We start from the raw sequence: 20,456 nt of genomic DNA on the forward strand, positions 1-20,456 counted from the left end.
GTTTTCAACTAACTGTTGTAAAGTCACAGCCAATACTGCGCAAGCGTATATGTACTACCATGAAAATCACATTCGGCGCTTTTCTTCTTTATTTTACAACTAGCTCAAACCTATTTTGTATGTATATACATTGTGTCTGATGTTAATGCATCAAATAAAATTTAAAAAAATAAATTTATGATATTTAAAAAAAAAATTGTATCCAAAAATTTAGACATGACAGAAAATATCGCCCAACAGAAACATTCAGAGCATTAAAATCTTCATATTTCTGATATAATTTTTTGAAAGAGGATTTCAGTGCAAACGAGTGTATTAATATTAATAATAATAATATGAAATGATAATAATAATAATAAATTTATTTAGCAATTGTATATTTATATAAGCAATTAAATTAACATAAACTATGAACTATGAACTTCGCAAATACCCCGTAAGCCTCTCCTTGTCCTCAGTCTTAGGCAAGATGGACCATAACGAAAATTTGCAGAAATTTTTATTTGAAACCGAAATGGACCGATTTAAATTTGATTAAGCATTGATGCTGCGGAGTATTGTCGAATAAGTGAAAGCGCTTATTTTAACATCAGGTGAATGTGATGCTTTCAGTAGGTACGTATTTTTGTACAGTTAAGTTTGAGAATTTGTCTTTGTCTTGTGTGCCTGTCGATTAGCAACATTGATCTGCTTGTATTTTTGTGTCTTTTTCATAGTTTTGGTTAGTTTATTAGAATCTTGCAATGAAAAATTTTTTGAAGGTTCCCGTATTTTAACACTTTAAAATTTGAAGACCGTAGAATGAAGCAGATGTTTCCCTTTTGAAGACGAAGTGGAGATGGTAGTTCAACCTAATGAAGACGAATTACATCAGTAAATAGAAAAAAATAGTTGCTTCGAATGTTTAAAATTTTATAAGAAATTCAGAAGGGGAAGTAGGAGCAGCAATAAAAATAAGTGACATGACCAAAGTTCTGAAGTTAACTGTATGAAAAATTGTTGCAAATGGGATAGTCAAGAGGAAAGTGAGAGAAGATGCTGGTACTTCGAGTATAATATAATACGCTTATAAAGTGTTTTAACCCAAGAAGAAGTACTGACAGGCTTAAACATTAGTTGTGGCAAAGAATCGTTGGGTACTTTTTTGAAGAAAATGGATTTTCAGTTTGAATTGATAATAATAATGACAGTAGCGATAATGACGATTTTTTAAATGACTGATACTTTATTATTATTATATTTAATATTTTGTATTTTAATAATGAGACTATGTAGAAATGTGATCAAATAGAACGTAATAAATTGTCACTTTATACTAATTTTTCAAAGTACGTGTTTCAAGATGTGCTAGGCGAAAAAGATTGAAAACATACTTATATCCCGCTTGTTAGTGTAGGTATATAAATTCCTAGGGCGGTCCTGGAATGCTCGATCGGTTGTAAAAGCACTATATTTCTGGTCGAAGTATACAAGGTTCAAAAGGGCGTGGAAGATCACCGAGTGGGAACACAGATCTTATTGAAACGCAACACATAGGGAAAAACGACTAAGAAGGAATGAAACTTCCGAAAAGTTAAAAATATATTTATTTGTAACAATTGCTATATATCTTTAAAAATACGGACGCAAATTAACTGCAGACTGATACTCGATCTCAAAATGGCCGTCTTTCCGCCTGCAACTCTATAAAATAACTGTAATCTCACTTTAAGTCACAGCCTGACGCTTAGAAGACCAAGATTAATCAACGCAAGGAGGTAAATTTTCGACACTAGTGATAGTGGAAATCGGTCTTCTAAGCATTAACTTTAATTTTTTACAAATGGGTGTATTCATTGTCGACCATCAACATCTTAGCGAACAAACTGCCTTTGTCCGCCATTAATTTCTGCGGGTCGTCGAATTCAACCACCTCTCCTTTATCCATGACGATGACCTTGTGGCAATCGAGTACCGACAACAGTCTGTGAGCGATCACGAACACGGTGCATTCGGCGAATTGTTCTTTGATGACCCTTTGAACCAACGTTTCGGTATTCGGGTCCATATTTGAGGTTGCTTCGTCCAGAACGACAATTTTATTCTTCTTAATCAAAGCCCTGGCCATACACATCAGCTGTCGCTGGCCCGTGGAGAAGTTAGAGCCGTGTTCGTCGACTTGCTGGTGCAAAGCGGCGACGTAGTGTTTCAGGTAGACCTTGCCGAGGGCCGTCCATATCTCTTCGTCTGTATGGCGTTTCAGAGGGTCTAAGTTTTCCCTTACGGAACCTAGAAAGAGGTTTTTTTGACGATTTAGGCACGTGTGCATGAAAGAATATGTCAAAATCGACAGGCAATTCGTTTCTCGATGTAACCGGATTTTTTCGGTAGCATTACATCGAAAAAAAATTCCCGCTGCAGGTGAGATTCGAACCAGCAAACTTGAGTTTCGCCGTAGCCTCTGCGCGAGAGTCATCACGGGAGTCTAGTAGGCATGGAAACTATTACGTGAGCGTGGCGTCGGTCTGTCAAATTTACGAAAGTTATTCGGGAGTTTTAAGTAACATTTTCGTGTGATCGATTATTGTCGTGGTTTACTTTAATCGTGGTCCTGATCGACGAGGTCAACGAGTCAGGTAAGTTGACTAGAACATTGATTCGCGAGTTGAAACGATTTTGCGTTGATAGGAAACGGAAACGGGAATATTATAGTATCGAATTATTTGCTACGCGTTAAAACGTGCTGAGTGCCGATAAAGCGAAACCTTTATTAAAATTAATCGATGTAAGTTACCGGGTAAGTAAAGAGTATGCGAAAGTACAATACATTTTGAAATATTATTTTTTAAAGTTGCTAGTAAACTTAACGGCTGTTATTTTTATAATCCGAAACAAATTCTTTGCAATTTTATTTCCATAAGGAGCGTGATATGCATTGAGAAAACAGTTGTTGAGAATCTACTTTCAGCAAAAATCATATGCTTCACTTGGGGGAAAGGATAATTTTATTTTTCTACTCCATTCTGTAAAAAACCTAATTATACACCGATCTAGCGTGTGAGAAACGTCACATTACTATGTTAGATTCTTGTCCCATAGATTCGAATCACTTTGGACATTTCCGGGATATTACCGGGTTTGGGAGCAATCGGATGTTTTCGGAGATTTTACCGCACGACTTGAGTTGGTCAATTCTGACGGTCATTTCAGTAAATGCCTTCGTGTTGTTTTGCTAAAATGTACCCAAAAACTAACGGTCGTAGAAAAAGTAATTGGTAAACTACTATACAACAAGTGTGGTAAACGGCATTTGATTCACGAGTTTGTTTGGCACGAGCGGAGCGAGTCTTTAATAAGAGTGACTTTTTCCAAACGTGTTGCATACTATACTTTTTCTACCACCGTTAGTTTTTAAGTGAATTTTTGCAAATAACACGAGTACATTCACTGACATGACCATCAGACTTGACAAACGTCAAAATTCAAGCCGTGCGGTAAAGTCTCCGAAAACGTCAGATTGCTTCCACACCCATGCGGTAATATCCCGGAAATCCGTGGGAAACGAAATTAACGTGGCGAAAAGACACTTTGCGCACGCTAGTTTGGTGTATAATTAGGTATTTGACAGAAGGATTTAGAAAATAATATTATTGGCGTCAATTTGACTTTATTTTCGGTTTTGTAACCAAAACTATAAAATATTGGGGATTAACATGAATAAAAAAAATCTGTAGGAGGGTAAAGTGCTTTTTTTTATTAAATGGTAAAAAATAAATCCATGTAGGTTTGTAGAATCTTTTTAAAATGAATATTAATTTCTATGCTTTCTATTCGCCAGGTACAGAACTATAGAAGGGTAATAAAATTGAGGAGAGAAATTAATTTTTTCATTGCACTTATAATTGTTTATTTCAAATTAAACTCGAATACTGAAATGTAATTGTTTTGCGTATTTTTAAATTAATATTGATGACATTGCGTTGTTGGTCGTCATCCCACTTCACGTTGGTTAAGAAGTAGTTTAAATCTCTTGTATTAGTTGAGAATGTTGTCTACTAATAAAACATGTGCAGGGTGCAATACATCATTTTGGTGAAAACATCTTTGTGACTAGCCTATGAATATTCAACTTTTAAATTACCTTGAAACAGTAACGGCTCTTGTGGTATAATCGAAATGCTATCTCTGAGCAAATCCAAGGGTAGCGTCTTGGTGTCCACCCCGTCCACGGTGATGATACCCTCGAAATCGTACAGTCTGAACAGGGTGGCTAATACCGACGATTTGCCGGCCCCCGTTCGTCCCACTATGCCGATCTTCTCCGAAGGCTTCACCTCGAAACTGACCCCCTTCAGCACCTTCTCTTCCTTGTAGGCCAGCGACACTTTTGCGTAAGTGACCGCCCCTTTGGCGGGCCAGCCTTCGATTTTCTGCCCATCGTAATGATCGCGGGGCACCTCGGTATACTCCAACACGCGTTCCACCGACGTCATGTCGTTTTCCAAGTCCGACCATTGCATCAGAGCGAACTGGACGATGTGAGCTAGCGAGGCGGCTTTGGTGATCGCCAAACCGACGTCACCGGACGCCTCGCCTGAACCGAAAAGGAGAAATTTGCCGACGATCATTGTAGTGAACATCGCGGAGAGGATGTCCATGAAGAAGGCGAACGCCCTTCGCACGCAAAACGTCATGAAATGGGCGGAAGTGTAGAGGTCTTGGTGTCTGTCGAATTCTTCCGTTAGAACGCGTTCCGCCTTGCTCGCTCTGATCGTCGTCACGCCTTCCATCGAAGCGTTGAGGTGACCGATTAGGGGACTTCGGGCTACGAACATTTCGGGTTTAGTCTAGCTCTGACGGTTTATCCGTTACTTACTGGAGGCCTCCAGCCTCTTCAGGCTACGGGCAGTCGGCATGTAAAGCAACCTCAAGAGGAATAGAATCAGGATTAATATCGAGGCCGGTATCAGGAACTGCCAGTTCACCGACGAGACTAGAAGGACTATCCCACCGCAAGCGAGAAGCGTCTGAAACCACCAAGCGGTGCACGACAATTTCTAAGCGAATGAATCGCTCACCATCACGAAGAAGTTGACGGTGAGCGGTAATCGTTCGTCCACTACGTTGAGATCTTGCGAGAACCGGTTGAGGATGTTGCCGATGAAATAGTTGTCGTAGAAAGTCATCGTTGCTGTGGTGAGACGTTCGATCATTGCGTTGTGCAGGTTGACGGAGGCTTTGCGTGAAAAATTAACGAAGAAGAATTGTTTAGCCAAGTCAACGATGACGGACGCGACTATCATTCCCGTGTATATCTTCAACGTCAGATCTGCTTTGCCGTTTAGTTCCGTCACCGTCGGTGTTAATTCCTGCGAATCGCTCGTCGCCAAGTTGGACGCATTCTCCTGCAGGTTGATCCTAAAAGCCGCGGGTGATACTCGGGGACGGTATTTAACTCACCAGTTCGTTAGGAGTCTCGAGGAGTAGCTCTGGGTGAACTCCGACCCGACGAACAGGGTCGCGATAAGGAAGAACACGAAATAACCTCCCCCGAAGGAGAAGTATCTTTTATACACCGCCAGGTCGACTTTACCCTCTTTCTTCACCTCGCTGTAGATGTTGGGCTTGACGGCGTCCACCAGGGACTTCTTGCATTCATCCGGTTCTTCGCCTAAAACTTTTTCGCTTCCCTCTAAATCGTCCTGAATGTCGTTCTTCAACTCGTCCGGTTTGCCATCGATTTTGATCCGACCGTCTACCATCACCACCAGATTGTTCGCGCGGTTTTTGTGCTTCAGATTGTGCGTCACCAGAACGCACTTCTGCCCTTTTAAAAACTCTACGATGCAGTTCTGGTAGATGTAGTCCTGCACGGACGGGTCCAGGGCGTTCAACGGATCGTCCAGCAAGTAGACGTCGCTCCGCTTGTATATCGCCCTCGCCAAGTTCACCCTGGCCTGCTGACCACCGCTTAAATTCATCCCACGATCGGTAACTATCGTCTCGTCTCCCTTGTCGAACAATTTCAGGTCGTATTTGAGTGCGCAAGCTGTCAAGACCGCGTCGTATCGCTTCTGGTCGTACGGTTCGCCGAATACGATGTTCTGCTTAATAGAGGAAGGAAACAGCCACGGGTCCTGCGAACAGTAAGAGAAGGTCGCGTTCGATACCGCCTTGCCTTCAGCGATGGGGAACTCCCCCAGCATCGCCCTCAGCAGGGTACTTTTTCCGCAACCCATCGGACCGGTAACAACGGTCAGTCCGGGTTTTAACTCCACGCTGACGTCTTTCAGCAATTCCTTGTCCCCAACTCTGACCGTGACGTCGGCTAGTTTGACCACGCCTGTCAATTCGGATTTGGCGTCTTTGTCTTGAAGCTCTGGAGCGTCCAAAATGCGATTGATTCGCGACGCGGACGCTAGCAATTCGGCGCCTCTGCCCAGACCGAACGGTATGATTACGCCCAGGCTGTGGTGCAGGTCTTTGAAGCACTTCATCACGTAGAACACTATCTCCGCCTTGACGTATTGGTTGAGGTAGATGTAGGTCATTATCAGCGCGTAGAATCCGATTTTCGCGGTGAACAAGCCGACGACGAAGTTGATCGAGTTGAGGTAGTACGATTTCATCAAGTACTTCATTTCCTTTCTGGAATACAACGCGATCGTTTTTGGGTGCTGCGAGTCGACATCGGTACCCTTACTTTCGTTTTACTTCGACCTTTCTGGCGAACACGGCCTCCCACGTGTACATTTTTATTATTTTAATGGCGGATAAAGTCTCCTGCGTGGTCTGCAATCGTTCGTCGGTCTTTTGGCAGAGATCGAGACGGAGATTTTTCAGCAGTTTCGTCACGTACACTGAAAACGACGCATTTAACCGTCTTGGGATAACACTATACGAACAGCTCACCTTGGGCCGGAATCACCAGGAAAAGAACACCTATCCCTACAAGACCGGAAACGCCGATCTTATTGTAGATGAGATAACTGACGACGACAACCTTTATCGTTTCCACCCACATGTCGTTGATGAGCATGATCGAATTTTCGAACACCAAGACGTCTTTGGTGATCACCGTGATGATGTTGCCGAGACTGATGTCGATCATCGCTGACGGCGTCAACTTTAGCGCTTTGCGGTAGACGAGCGAGCAGAAACAGGTCCTGATCTGGATCGAGAGTTGCTGTATGTAGATGATGTAGTTTTGGGTGTAGAACGCGTGGAAGAACTTGAGACCGATCATGATGGTCGCGTAGTATACGGCATCGTTGTAGGTCAGCTCGCTCTGACCCGGGCTAAAGTACTGGACCAGTTTGCCGACGGCTTCAGGCTCGAACACGCTGTGGATACGAATCGATAAACACGGAGGTTGAGGATGTAGACTTGTTGGTACCTGCTCACGAGCTTGGCGACCAAATGGACGACCCCCAGGATGGCGTATTTGATACCGAAACAGGTCCACAACAGGTGAACCATCGAAGGTTTCGGTCGTAGCGTCTCTTTTTTCCACGCCTTTTCGAAACAGTCGCCGTTTTTTTTCGAGTTGCACGGCTTGATCACTTCGTAGATGTCTTTTTCTTGCAGGTCCCGTTTGATCGCTTTCTTGAAAAGGCCACCCGTGTACCTGGAGTTCAGGTTCATGATTTATTCATATCCGAGCATTATCTTGTATTATAACATTTATTTATTTATTGTTTATAGGGAAATACAATTATTCCTATAACAAAATATAAAAATACTTCAGTTAATTCTAATTCTGTGAATTATTTTCCCCTTTCATTGTTTAGAAAGGGTCAACCCTGCACAGATGACACCACCCGACTCTATGTGTTGTTGTTGTTCCGCAAGAAACTCCACATCCTTAAACAGGATAGTTTGTTATAAAGAAGACATGATAACAGTAGGTGGAATAGCGTTTCATTTTCTTACAGATTAGATAAGCGATAAGTTCTGGTGTCTGCAAATTGTAATTGATGGTCAAAACACTGCCTTAGGAGCCTTAGGGCGCCCATTTTAAGTAACTTTACCAGAAAGTTTAGACATGTTTTAAATATAGTGACTTTTAAATGATTTACACGAGGCATAAGCAAAAAAAGTATTCATTGATGAAAAAAGATCTAACTTTTAGAATGTATCAACTTCGTGAAGATATGCACCCCACAGATTAGTTCGAACTTAAAATAAAGAAGATATGTAAAACGTACGTAGAATAGAGTTTCACTTTCTTGGAGAATACATACAGTGCTAAGTTCGGTATGGTAGAGGTGATATGATGAAACTCAAGGTCAGCCTGTGTTGACCATCAAAACTCTGCGTTAGGAGACTAATCCGATAGCTCACCTTGGGACTTGGGCTCTGGCCCATTCTACGTAGCTTTACCAGAAACTATATACATTTTTTAAATAGTTTCATTTTCTTGAAATATACATACAGTGGTAATTTCGGCATGGTGAACCATGCTGTCTGCAAATTGTAACTGGCGATCAAAACACTGGCTTATGAGTCTATTGAAAGCAACTTTTCCAGAAAATTTAAATATAGTGACTTTTAAATGATGTATACCAAATTCAGGCCGCAAGAGAGCGGAAGAAGTAGATTCCTGCAACATTAGAAAAAGTTTGAGGAAGTTAGATGGGATTTTTTCAATAATGTCAAAATACGGTTAACTGATAATTGATATAAGTTTAGGTTTGTAGAATATCTAAGAGTAGAAGGTGTGCTCTGTTTGGCCTTAGTTACCGAAGCTTTTCCAAAAAAGAAGAAGAAATGAATGTTAATGTTAATGATTAGCTGCTTTGGGAAAAAGTACGCAGGATTTGGTTTATCGCCCCGCCTAAAGGGTTGTTCTAGGATATTATTAACTACTAATTTGTTCAACTGGGTGTGTTTTTCAATTGTTTTTAGCTCCTATCTAATGTTGATATATAATTATAGCTGATAAATAATAGGGGCCCAATAATCGATCCTTGCGGAACACCACTACGAGTATTTCGCTCTCGCAGGAGTTATTCTGGTCGTAATCGATTACGCAATCGTCGAAGACGTACATTATTTAAATGTTATCCGGCGGGAAGTCCCAAATAAAAAAAAAGTACAATTCGCAAATTTATTTAATCAACAATGACAAACGCTGCGTAGCAGGTTTAACCGCAGAACCATTGTGTCGGTCCTCGGTTTATTTTGTTCCGCGTTAAAAAAATATTTCGCGATAGAAAATGGGTCAAAAATTACTTCCCGGCACGAAAAAAATATATTTCGATCATAATTGGCACGGTACTGAGTCGAAGTCTTTATGCGATGGCTAACCATGTGCACTTCCGCGAGATTAAATTGTTAGCAGGATTGCTTCGAAAAAAAATTTACACGCATCAAGTGTTCTTCGGAATTTCCGTTTTTGTTTTTTAATAGTCGCCAAAAAAATCGATCTCGACTTTCAATCCTTATATATTAGGATTTACTAACAATCACAAAATTGACCAAATAAAATTCAAACAAAACATATGTTGTGAAAAAGATTAGGGCACTTTTAGCCAGATTCAAGTTTGTCTTCGGCCTTAAACGAGGTACAGTTAAAACGGCTCTATCATACACTTCTTGAAAACCATATAAGAAATAGTATAACAGCCTGGGAAGATCTCTTTATCTAATATAATATAAATTGAAAATATTTGTTAAAAAAACTATGAATATAAGAACCCATTGGGATCCCAGTGCAAATCTTCAAAATGGTTCGAGTAATCCATAAACCACCAGAAAGCTTTTTTGTATAACATTAAATTTTCTATAAAAATAATCAACAACATTTCACAATAATTAATTTTCGATCAAAAACAAAATTCGGAACAAAAAATTATTTTTCTTTAAATTCTGCAATCTTTGACCTCGAATATCATTGAAATGGTTCGATTCATCGAAAAAGTATAAGAGGCCGTTTTTGTAGAGCGTTCAATTTTCCATAAAAATTATTAATAAAATTGGCTTAATAATCTATTGGTGATAAGACATGATTGTTTATATATATATATATATATATATATATATATATATATATATATATATATATATATATATATATATATATATATATATATATATATATATATATATATATATATAAATGCAAAACTGTAATGAAGATAATCTTTCCATTAATATTAAGAGCTCATACGTGGTAAGTACTTTCTAGAGGTAACTAGTTTTTGTGTGTCAAATTAAAAAAAAATAGGTTTTTTTTATCCACCCTAGAGTATATCAAAAAATGAACAAAATTTTAATTATAAAAATTATTATTATTATTATTATTAATTATTATATTGTTTATATCTACTTCAACTTAAGTTGTTAAACTTGTTAGTTAAGTAAAAATTTTGAATCCTATCGTTGACTCTTGCTGGTGCTATAGAAAATTAATTGTGTTACAAGTTCGTGAAAAATATAATACATTAATTAACGCTTCCCACGCTAAGGAAATTTCTGTACTGGGTTTGTAGAATAACTGTATATTATTTAAAGTTTTGGTAAATATATTATTACTATTAGTGTCTGCTAATTAGTGCCACCATAATTTAGAAACAATTGGCATTTACCAAATACCATCATTGGAATTGAACTCTACGATTTACCTTTTAGGTTACCCACCTTGCTTAGCGATCAATATAAATATCGCATTGTATCGCATTAGGACCTGACAATTCATTAATGCATATTCTGTCAAAAATCATTAGTAATAATATATATATATATATATATATATATATATATATATATATATATATATATATATATATATATATATATATATATATATATATATATATATATATATATATATATATATATATTCTCACGTATTGATTCACGGATTATTTTTCTTTAAATTCTGCAATCTTTGACCTCGAATATCATTGAAATGGTTCGATTCATCGAAAAAGTATAAGAGGCCGTTTTTGTAGAGCGTTCAATTTTCCATAAAAATTATTAATAAAATTGGCTTAATAATCTATTGGTGATAAGACATGATTGTTATATATATATATATATATATATATATATATATATATATATATATATATATATATATATATATATATATATAAATGCAAAACTGTAATGAAGATAATCTTTCCATTAATATTAAGAGCTCATACGTGGTAAGTACTTTCTAGAGGTAACTAGTTTTTGTGTGTCAAATTAAAAAAAAATAGGTTTTTTTTATCCACCCTAGAGTATATCAAAAAATGAACAAAATTTTAATTATAAAAATTATTATTATTATTATTATTATTAATTATTATATTGTTTATATCTACTTCAACTTAAGTTGTTAAACTTGTTAGTTAAGTAAAAATTTTGAATCCTATCGTTGACTCTTGCTGGTGCTATAGAAAATTAATTGTGTTACAAGTTCGTGAAAAATATAATACATTAATTAACGCTTCCCACGCTAAGGAAATTTCTGTACTGGGTTTGTAGAATAACTGTATATTATTTAAAGTTTTGGTAAATATATTATTACTATTAGTGTCTGCTAATTAGTGCCACCATAATTTAGAAACAATTGGCATTTACCAAATACCATCATTGGAATTGAACTCTACGATTTACCTTTTAGGTTACCCACCTTGTTTAGCGATCAATATAAATATCGCATTGTATCGCATTAGGACCTGACAATTCATTAATGCATATTCTGTCAAAAATCATTAGTAATAATAATAAAAAAATAATATGTTTATTATATATATATATATATATATATATATATATATATATATATATATATATATATATATATATATATATATATATATATATATATATATATATATATATATATTCTCACGTATTGATTCACGGATGGAAAAATGTGATGACACTATACTCCGGGATATCATCCGTTCGCTCGTTGAACTCCGACTGGAATCCTGCATCCGACTGGAATCCTGCAAATCCTGCATCCGACTGGAATCCTGCAGACGTTTCGCCAAAATCTCACTTGGCATCTTCAATGCTCGCGCTCAGTGTTCGAAGTGTTTTCGGAGCGCGAGCATTGAAGATGCCAAGTGAGATTTTGGCGAAACGTCTGCAGGATTCCAGTCGGATGCAGGATTTGCAGGATTCCAGTCGGATGCAGGATTCCAGTCGGAGTTCAACGAGCGAACGGATGATATCCCGGAGTATAGTGTCATCATATATATATATATATATATATATATATATATATATATATATATATATATATATATATATATATATATATATATATATATATATATATATATATATATATATATATATGCAAATGAGGTAGAAAATTACATTAAAAATTTATATAATAAAAATATATGATAGACCACAACAATACAGTGACGACAAACATTAATAGGTAAAATATTCGTGTAAATTATAAAAACAGTTTCTAGTTTAGTTTGGATTTAAAAATGTTGCTCGTTAGCATTGGGGACAGTCTATTGTAGACTCTAAGATCGGTGTTTGTAAAATATTTTTTTTGAAAATTCTATTCAATTTTTTTTTATGGAGAAACAGTCTTTGTTACGTGTATTTTAGTCGTGAAAATCTCTCTCTTAGTTCTTCGTGTTTAATCGGGAATTTCTTTCGTATTATTTCAAATTTAACTAGCGTTTTTGTTTCGTTTTAGGAACACAGGTTGATGTTACCGAAATTTAAATTTTAAACTCGGCCTACTGCGAATCCACTCAAAAAGCAATTTTTCATGACAAAATACGCATTTTTAGTATTTCATTATCATTTTATTATTCAGTACTCAACATTATTAAAAGTTGACTTTTTTTATTCAATAAATCATTGTGCCATGGAAAGAAAAATCTCTACAATATGGTCAGTTTGAGAGGGTAATTCATGTAATTTAAATCCTTGAGTAAAATAAATAACAATGACACACAGGAATAATTATTTTATTTTAAGAAAACAATAATTTAAATTTTATTTTAGGGAAATAATTAAATTGATTGGAATATATTTTCCAATTCTTTTAAGATTCTGTTGAATACTCGTCAAAGTTCATCTCGATTTCTGGGCCTTATTTTTGATCGCTCCCCGAAAATAAAAATCCAGCGGTGTAATATCGGGGGACCTCGGAGGTCAATTATTTCACAATCCTTGTGAATTTATGCACCATATAACCACTTTTTCGTATCTCTAAAATTTCTAAAATACGACACACTGTATAAATGTGTGAGTACAAAATTTGCCAAAAATTAAGAATCTATAAAAATTTAAAAAAATTTACGGGGAGTTTCTTACAACTTGTCAAAAATTGGTCACCGAAAAACTTCGCAATTGATGTTTAAATAACAATTCTTTATTTTTTTTTTAAATTTTTCTATTGTGCTCATGCTTTTTTGTAATCACATTTTAAGTAAAAATTAAGTATTTTGAAAACTGTGGTACATTGTCATTGTCTTTACGAAAATTTTAGTGGAGGACGTCATACTTGAATATTTGCACGTCTTTGGAAAATTCTTCTAATATTGTTATTATTCGCTCGTTAGGGTTTTGATAATAATAATGATAATAATAACTTTATTGGGGTAATTTCGACAAGGAAAATTACAAGAAAAGGCAAGAGTGCAGTGCACTTATCCTTACACATACATCACCTACCTCTGTAAATAAAAAAACTATTAGCTAAAGTCGATGCTAAAGTACCACAAATTTCTATAGAATTTTAGCAGGTTTGATTCTTCCTGCGTTCTGAAACTTCTCAATGTTTTTTTTCCATTTTTTCTCTTTAAATTCCTGAACATAACCACGTTTTTAGTTTATTTGGAAAAGAATTTATTGTGGCATTCTGAACGGAATGGGACAGTTTATTATATAGTTTATCCAAGTCGTAACTGAAGGATCTTTCAAATATACCAGATCGGTGACGAGGAACTATGACCCCTTTAAATCTTAAATTTAAGTTATTCACGTCATGTCTGAATTTTTGAATTTTTTCAATACGTTGTGACGAATTACCTGTCAAACAAGGCCCATATACGATATCACAGTGATTAAACACGGAGAAAACAAGAGCATCGCATAAGGTTTTTTAAGATTTCGAGTTAGAATATGCCTTGAGCTATACAACCGTTTTAAACGGCCAATAGCCCTTTGCGTACAAGTCGAGATATGCTTTTCAAAGCGAAGTTTTGTATCTAAAAGTAACCCCAAATTTTTTGCCTCGTTTTGAAGTGGAAGAGAGTAATATTGCTTATTTCTGTAATTATTTAACGATTTAAAAGACCCGATTAGAGAGTTTCTTGCCCCGAAGAATACGCCGGGGAAATTTTGAGAATCCTCTGTTTCACCAAAAAGTATTTTTAACAAAGATCAGCAAAACCGGCCGGTACAGGCATCGTCAGTGACGTAGGTACTTACGAGAAAGTGAGCAGTGAGAAAACGTTCGCCTTTTCTCTCGGATTCTGCTTTCTCACCACCTTGTCGCAGTGGTCCATCTTTTTTTTTTCCTCGTTGACGATTTTTCCGATATTAACAACGGCGGCGTGCCATCGGATCGCTACCGAACTCGTAACTCTTTGGGGGGGTCACCGGTTTTCGTCCGACGAAAATATCGCGTTAACTACACTCAATGGTAAACGCGGCCAATCATCGAATGCGTTGTTGATTTTTTAATGTAATCAAATAGTTTAGTGTAAGGACAGGTTCTCGCTGTTCGAAATCGACGGGGCAGGGGAGCATTAAGATTATTTGTTCTTTGTTTTCTATAACCGAAATTTAGCTTTGAGTCTGTAAAAATTAATTAACATTAAAATTAAATTAAAAATTATTAAAAATTAAAATTAAAATTTTATTTTCCCACGTATAGCTTTTACAATGTTTGGTTATAAATTACAAAATAATTAGTAGTGGTGACTACAAAGCAGTGCAGTAACCAAAAATAATACATTATAAAAACTTAATAAAAAGTGACTGTAAATAGGTAGGTGTGATACATATCCTACAACCTCGTATACTATATATGTAGCATTTACATGCTTTTGCATTTGCTCATAAATTATACAAAATACTTACTCAAATACAATACAATACTCAAAAAGCAGTGAAGTAACCAAAAATAATACATTATAAAAACTGAATAAAAAATGACTGTAAATAGTTATGGAGTGATACATATTCTACAACCTCATATACTATATATATATATATATATATATATATATATATATATATATATATATATATATATATATATATATATATATATATATATATATATATATATATATATATATGTGTGGGTTGTTTTTGCTTCTTCATGTTTTTTTTTTATTTGTTTTATTTATTGTTTTCGCAGTTTTGGTTAGCAAACACTCTGCAGGGAAGCATAAAGTACTTGTATTCTTATATTCCAAACCATGCAATTAATTTGTCAAAGAAACTTTCCTAGTAATTAAAAATCTTTTGGATTCCTACTCCTTTTGTTCTTTATAAATCAAACTTGCTGTACTCTGTACCTGTTATATTAAACTCCTTTACAGAAAAAACTGATAGTTTAGAACTTAATCCCTTTCATTACATTAGATCCAAATAATATTGTGGTTAGTTTCGACTTATATTCTTGTTTACAAAAAATTCTATTCCTAAAACTGTAAATATTATTTCAGATATTTTAAAATCCGAGAATATGGAATCAAACTTTCTCATATCAATCGAAAAATTTACGATTTACGATCAAATTTATGCACAACAAATGGGTTCTCCATTATCACCTGTCATCGGGAATATATTTATGGATGCCTTTGAGCAGAAAACTCTCGATACCTTCTATGTAAAACCGAAATTGTTGATACTTTTGTTATTTGCAATCATGATCGGAATTCCTCGGATATTTTCTTAGCCATTTAAGCTCTTAACACTCGATACGTTCTACCATTCTACCTATTATAAAATCATAATAATCTCCCATTCTTAGACATTCTTAACAATATAAAATCAGACCTAACATTGGTGTCATTCTATTTAGAGAAAACCTACTCATACAAATCCATTAATCGATCGATAACTATTAAAATATCACTGACCATCAAAAGTTCCTAAGAAATATAAACATCGATAAGCCTAAAATTCTTGCATGTAATCAATTCTTCTACCAAACAAAAATCCGAGAAGCCATAGAAATCTATAAGCGAACAAACAATCTTGACCACGACTCAGGCTTTTACCTTCCACCAATGTGCTATGGCCATCCAACTTATAAAAGCTTATGAAATTCTGCCTACTAATATTCAGATTATAAATATACTTAAAACTCAAATGTTCTTAATTTTCGACTTCGATTTTAAATAGTTTTATTTTTTTCTTAATATGCTATTTTAACCTAATCCGTTTCTTCGTGTTGTCAACGGTATGTCTGTCCTTGTGTATGCATATCTGCATTTATATTTAAATTTTAAATTTAATTAATATTTTTAATTATTTAAGTATCTGTATATTATGATATTAATGAATTAAGCCTACTAACTCATTAGGAATTATAATAATCTGGACGCTGTCTATGTGATTGTATATCACCATTCCATACAATGAAGGGAAAAAATACTAATTGACTAAGTGACTAAAATGGCGTTTATCAAGCTTGGGAATTCTTTATTCCTTGTGCCGGTCCTGCGTCGCGTTCACAATTTTAGCCATAATTTTAGAAAGGATGTTCTTATCCGACGTCTAATGTTAATTTTAACGGTATAATTTTGTTATAATTGCTGTTACGCGACTCCGTAATTTACGTTTAAAAAATCGCAGTAATTTATTTGAATTATCTCCTTTGCATTTCATTAGACGTTCGGGCTATTAAATCTAAGCACGCGTGTATCGTTTGTTTCAAGCAGAAAATTAATTGATTCGCAATCATTTTCTTTCTATAGAAACCAACGTCTCGAAAAAAAAATCGGTGGTTCGGATCCAATTTGCGCGAAATTAAAAATTCCGCGGTAATTTCGATGACCGATCAGGACAGTATTGGCAAATTATCACCTTGACCCGGTAAATCGAGGTCAGTGCGGTGTTTACATAGGATTTAAGTAGCGATTAAAATTTTAATTCAACAACGCGTTGAAAAACGCACGTCCCTGACGGATAAACGAACTGCATTTTTTACGTACCGCAAGAAACAGTGGCAACGGAAAACTTTTTCCTATTCAAAATGTTGCGAGTTATTGGCGGGGTTTTTAATTTGGAATGTAGACCGAGACGTTCCATTCTATTTTAAATGTAATTTTGGCTACTCGCCTGTAGATGTCGACACTAATATGTTCAGCGCGTTGAGCATGGTGTTCGGGTTGACTGGACGGAGTTCTGGCGATTCTCGAAAAACTCCTGGCTCGACGTTCTTTGAGGGGAACGGAACGGAAAATATTTATCTTAAATCTTTACTAATCCCGTCTTGAAAGATCGGACAAAGATATCAAAAGTCACTCAGACAAGATCCCTTCATACATATTTAAAAATTGTATTCAACAGCTTCTAATATCATTAAAAATAATATTTAATGTTACTCTTAAAACCAATAGAATATCCAATTGCCCAATTCATGAAATGAGAAAAAGTCAGAAATTAATAATTATAGGCTTGTGGCTATCATTTGCACGTCCAGTAAAATTCAGAAAATACCAGAAGTAATACATCTGAACCAGCACGGCTTTATGCCAACTCAACGAGCTTTTTACGTAAAATAAATTGATTCCATAGAAAACAATAAAAAGGCAGTCGTTACATTTACAGATAATTCTAAAAAAAGTAGATGCTTTTGGTGTCTCTGTCGATATTCTCAAGGTAATCTGGGTCCACTTGTTTTCCTTTGTTTAATTAATGACCTAGCAAATTGTCCTTCAGTGTGCATTATTCGCAGACGACTTTAAAAGTTATAGAATTATTAGGGATTCTAAGACACTCTTTTACTCCAAGAGGATATGCATAGAGCACAAGAATACGCCAATGATGTATAAAAACGTTCTAAACTTAACGTTTACAAGAAAAAAAATTCCATTAAATTATGATTATCCACTCAGTAATATACTATTAATGTGGGGCTTTATTCTCAGGAACGGATCAAATTTTCAAGAAATAAAAACTTTTGAAACCTTGTAAATCTCAATAGGAAGAAATATACTTGAGTATGATTCGTTGGTGTTTACCAAAAATGTCCTTAGAAAATAGAAAAAATTCAGAAGAAATTTTGGAATATATATATTTAACATACCACATCAAATTTTCTACATTAACATTTTCTTTTTATAAATTAGTTCATTAGTTCATTATCCACCTAACTAGCATAGCAACTATAACCTCTATTTCACAAATAGAAGTAGAGTATTTTTATTTAAATATGCTAGATTACGTACCAATGTTGGTGTTCACTTTACATTATTCTGAATTTCTAGTTTAGTGAGCAGTCTAAAAAACGAATTTTAATTATATTTCCACCAATTTATTCAAGAACCACTTGGAAAAATTAGCATTTAAAACCTATGATATGCAAATTTTACTTCGATGGTGTTGTTTTGGTTTACAGAAGGAACTTAGTTTCATTTTTTTTTCTCTTGGGATAACGTGCCGTTAATCTAAGTAACATTTGTGTTTGTAATCCGTTATTGGACTATGAAGTCTGTTGATTGCAGTTAAATAATAGTGTATTATGCAACAAGTGCGGTAAATGGTATTTGACTCACGAGTTTATTTGACACGAGCGGAGCGAGTGTTTAATAAACGAGAAGGTTAAAAAGTCTACGGAATGTGTTGCGTACTATACTTTTTCTACGACCGTTAGTTTTTGGGTACATTTTCGCAAAACAACACGAATGCATTCACTGGCATGACCGTCAGAATTGACAGACGTCAAAATTCAAAACATGGGAAATATCTCGAAAACATCCGATTGCTCCCAATCCCGTGCGGTAATATCCCGGAAATGTCCGAAGTGCCTCGGATTCGTGGGAAACTGACGTGGTAGATCGGTGCGTAATTAGGTATTTTACAGACGGGTAGTAGAAAAATAAATAATTAATACTCATTGTAGCCTAAGTCTCACAGAGCGGGTAACTACGAATTCAAACAATAAACAAAATTCCCACGCTTTGAATTTTGACGTTTTTTTCGTGTTGTTTTGCGAAAATGTACCCAAAAACTAACAGTCGTAGAAAAAGTATAGTATGCAACACGTTCGGTAAACTTTTTAACTCACTCGTATATTAAAAACTCGCTCCGCTCGTGTCAAATAAACTCGTGATTCAAATGCCGTTTACCGAACTTGTTGCATCAAATACTATTTAAGAAAATGTCGGTGTCAATTTTTACGAATATCCAGTTGCCTTTTTGACCATTGAGCCCCGCGTTTTGGTAATGGTAATGGTTTCTTGGCGCTTTATCACGGAATTTCCATTCCCCCTTGATGGACATTTGGACTGCGGACATTTTTTTAACTTAACGCGTGGGTGGCCAATTTCAGAAAATATAAAATATCAGCTACGTGTCAATATATACCGAACAAACAAAATGTTCGGTGGGGGGGATTACTTTATTTCTTAAGGGTTATCGATATACGAAGGCGGCGAATACAAACAGAACGAAACGAAATATGACGGTTATGAGGAGATCCGTAAGATTCGTTGATTTCTCTCGACGCTCCGTTTATTTGCTTTTAATAAGTGCCGTCACCCCCCTGCGAAAATATAATTCACTTCCCTAGAGGTGGAGCGGGGCTCGATTAGTTCGCCGGTAGTATTACGGTAATATTTTAATGAATGTTTGTCCTTTTGTTACGTATTTGGAATTAGAAAAAAAACCTTCATATTTTAAATACCGGATGTCAAGAAAATTATTGGCCAAGGCGTCTTTACTTAAAAAAATATATCTTTTGAGGAAGATGTTCACTTACGTGACAACATTCTAATAAATTGAGTTATCTTAAGTTATCCTTAGTTACTGTTTCGTCTTTGCTGCATAAAAAAATAATGGATTTAATTGTTAGAATTGAATACACTGCGACTTGGAAACGCATGGTTACAGATGGGGCTTGTTGAGAAGAGATTCGATACTCTTCGCCAGAGGGCGCAACGTATAAAAGGAAATCGCCGTTCTCTGGCCAGTCAGTCTAAAAGTGTAACAGATGAGCTCACAAATATAAATAAGTCGCTGATATAAATGGCCGTTACAATATTTCGACATTTTTGTTGTTGTTTGTACCCACCTACCTAAATGCGAAAAAGAAATTGTGATGCCGCAACCAACTACAGTTTAAATATGTTTATATTTCTTTATTGTTTTGGTGCCAGATGAAATGAGCATTTTAAGAGGAGAGGAACTAAACTTTATGGACCGAATTACCGAATTAAAAAAGTTTAGTTGAATTTTTGTTTTATCGATTCATTTATGCAAATTTCGAATTTCAAAATTTATTCAATTTGTTTAGTTAGCCTATAAACTTTAATTATTTA

General features: G+C 35.5%; 1 protein-coding gene across 1 annotated transcript; it reads right to left on the reverse strand.

The window, feature by feature from the left end:
• Nucleotides 1-1,568: 1,568 nt before the first annotated feature.
• Nucleotides 1,569-14,633, reverse strand: LOC132699570 (ATP-binding cassette sub-family C member 4-like). Its single transcript, XM_060666364.1, has 9 exons — nucleotides 14,386-14,633; nucleotides 7,376-7,606; nucleotides 6,892-7,322; nucleotides 6,683-6,839; nucleotides 5,440-6,627; nucleotides 5,058-5,397; nucleotides 4,856-5,006; nucleotides 4,121-4,804; nucleotides 1,569-2,268 (listed from the first exon to the last, which is right to left on the reverse strand). The coding sequence occupies exons 1-9, from the start codon at nucleotides 14,460-14,462 to the stop codon at nucleotides 1,817-1,819; spliced, it is 3,711 nt and encodes a 1,236-aa protein (XP_060522347.1). The 5' UTR covers nucleotides 14,463-14,633; the 3' UTR covers nucleotides 1,569-1,816.
• Between the last annotated feature and the right edge of the window lie 5,823 nt (nucleotides 14,634-20,456).

The sequence above is a fragment of the Cylas formicarius genome, unplaced genomic scaffold (assembly GCF_029955315.1).
Source record: "Cylas formicarius isolate icCylForm1 unplaced genomic scaffold, icCylForm1.1 PGA_scaffold_3__17_contigs__length_32017465, whole genome shotgun sequence".
In the NCBI taxonomy this organism is placed as follows: Eukaryota; Metazoa; Arthropoda; class Insecta; order Coleoptera; family Brentidae; genus Cylas; species Cylas formicarius.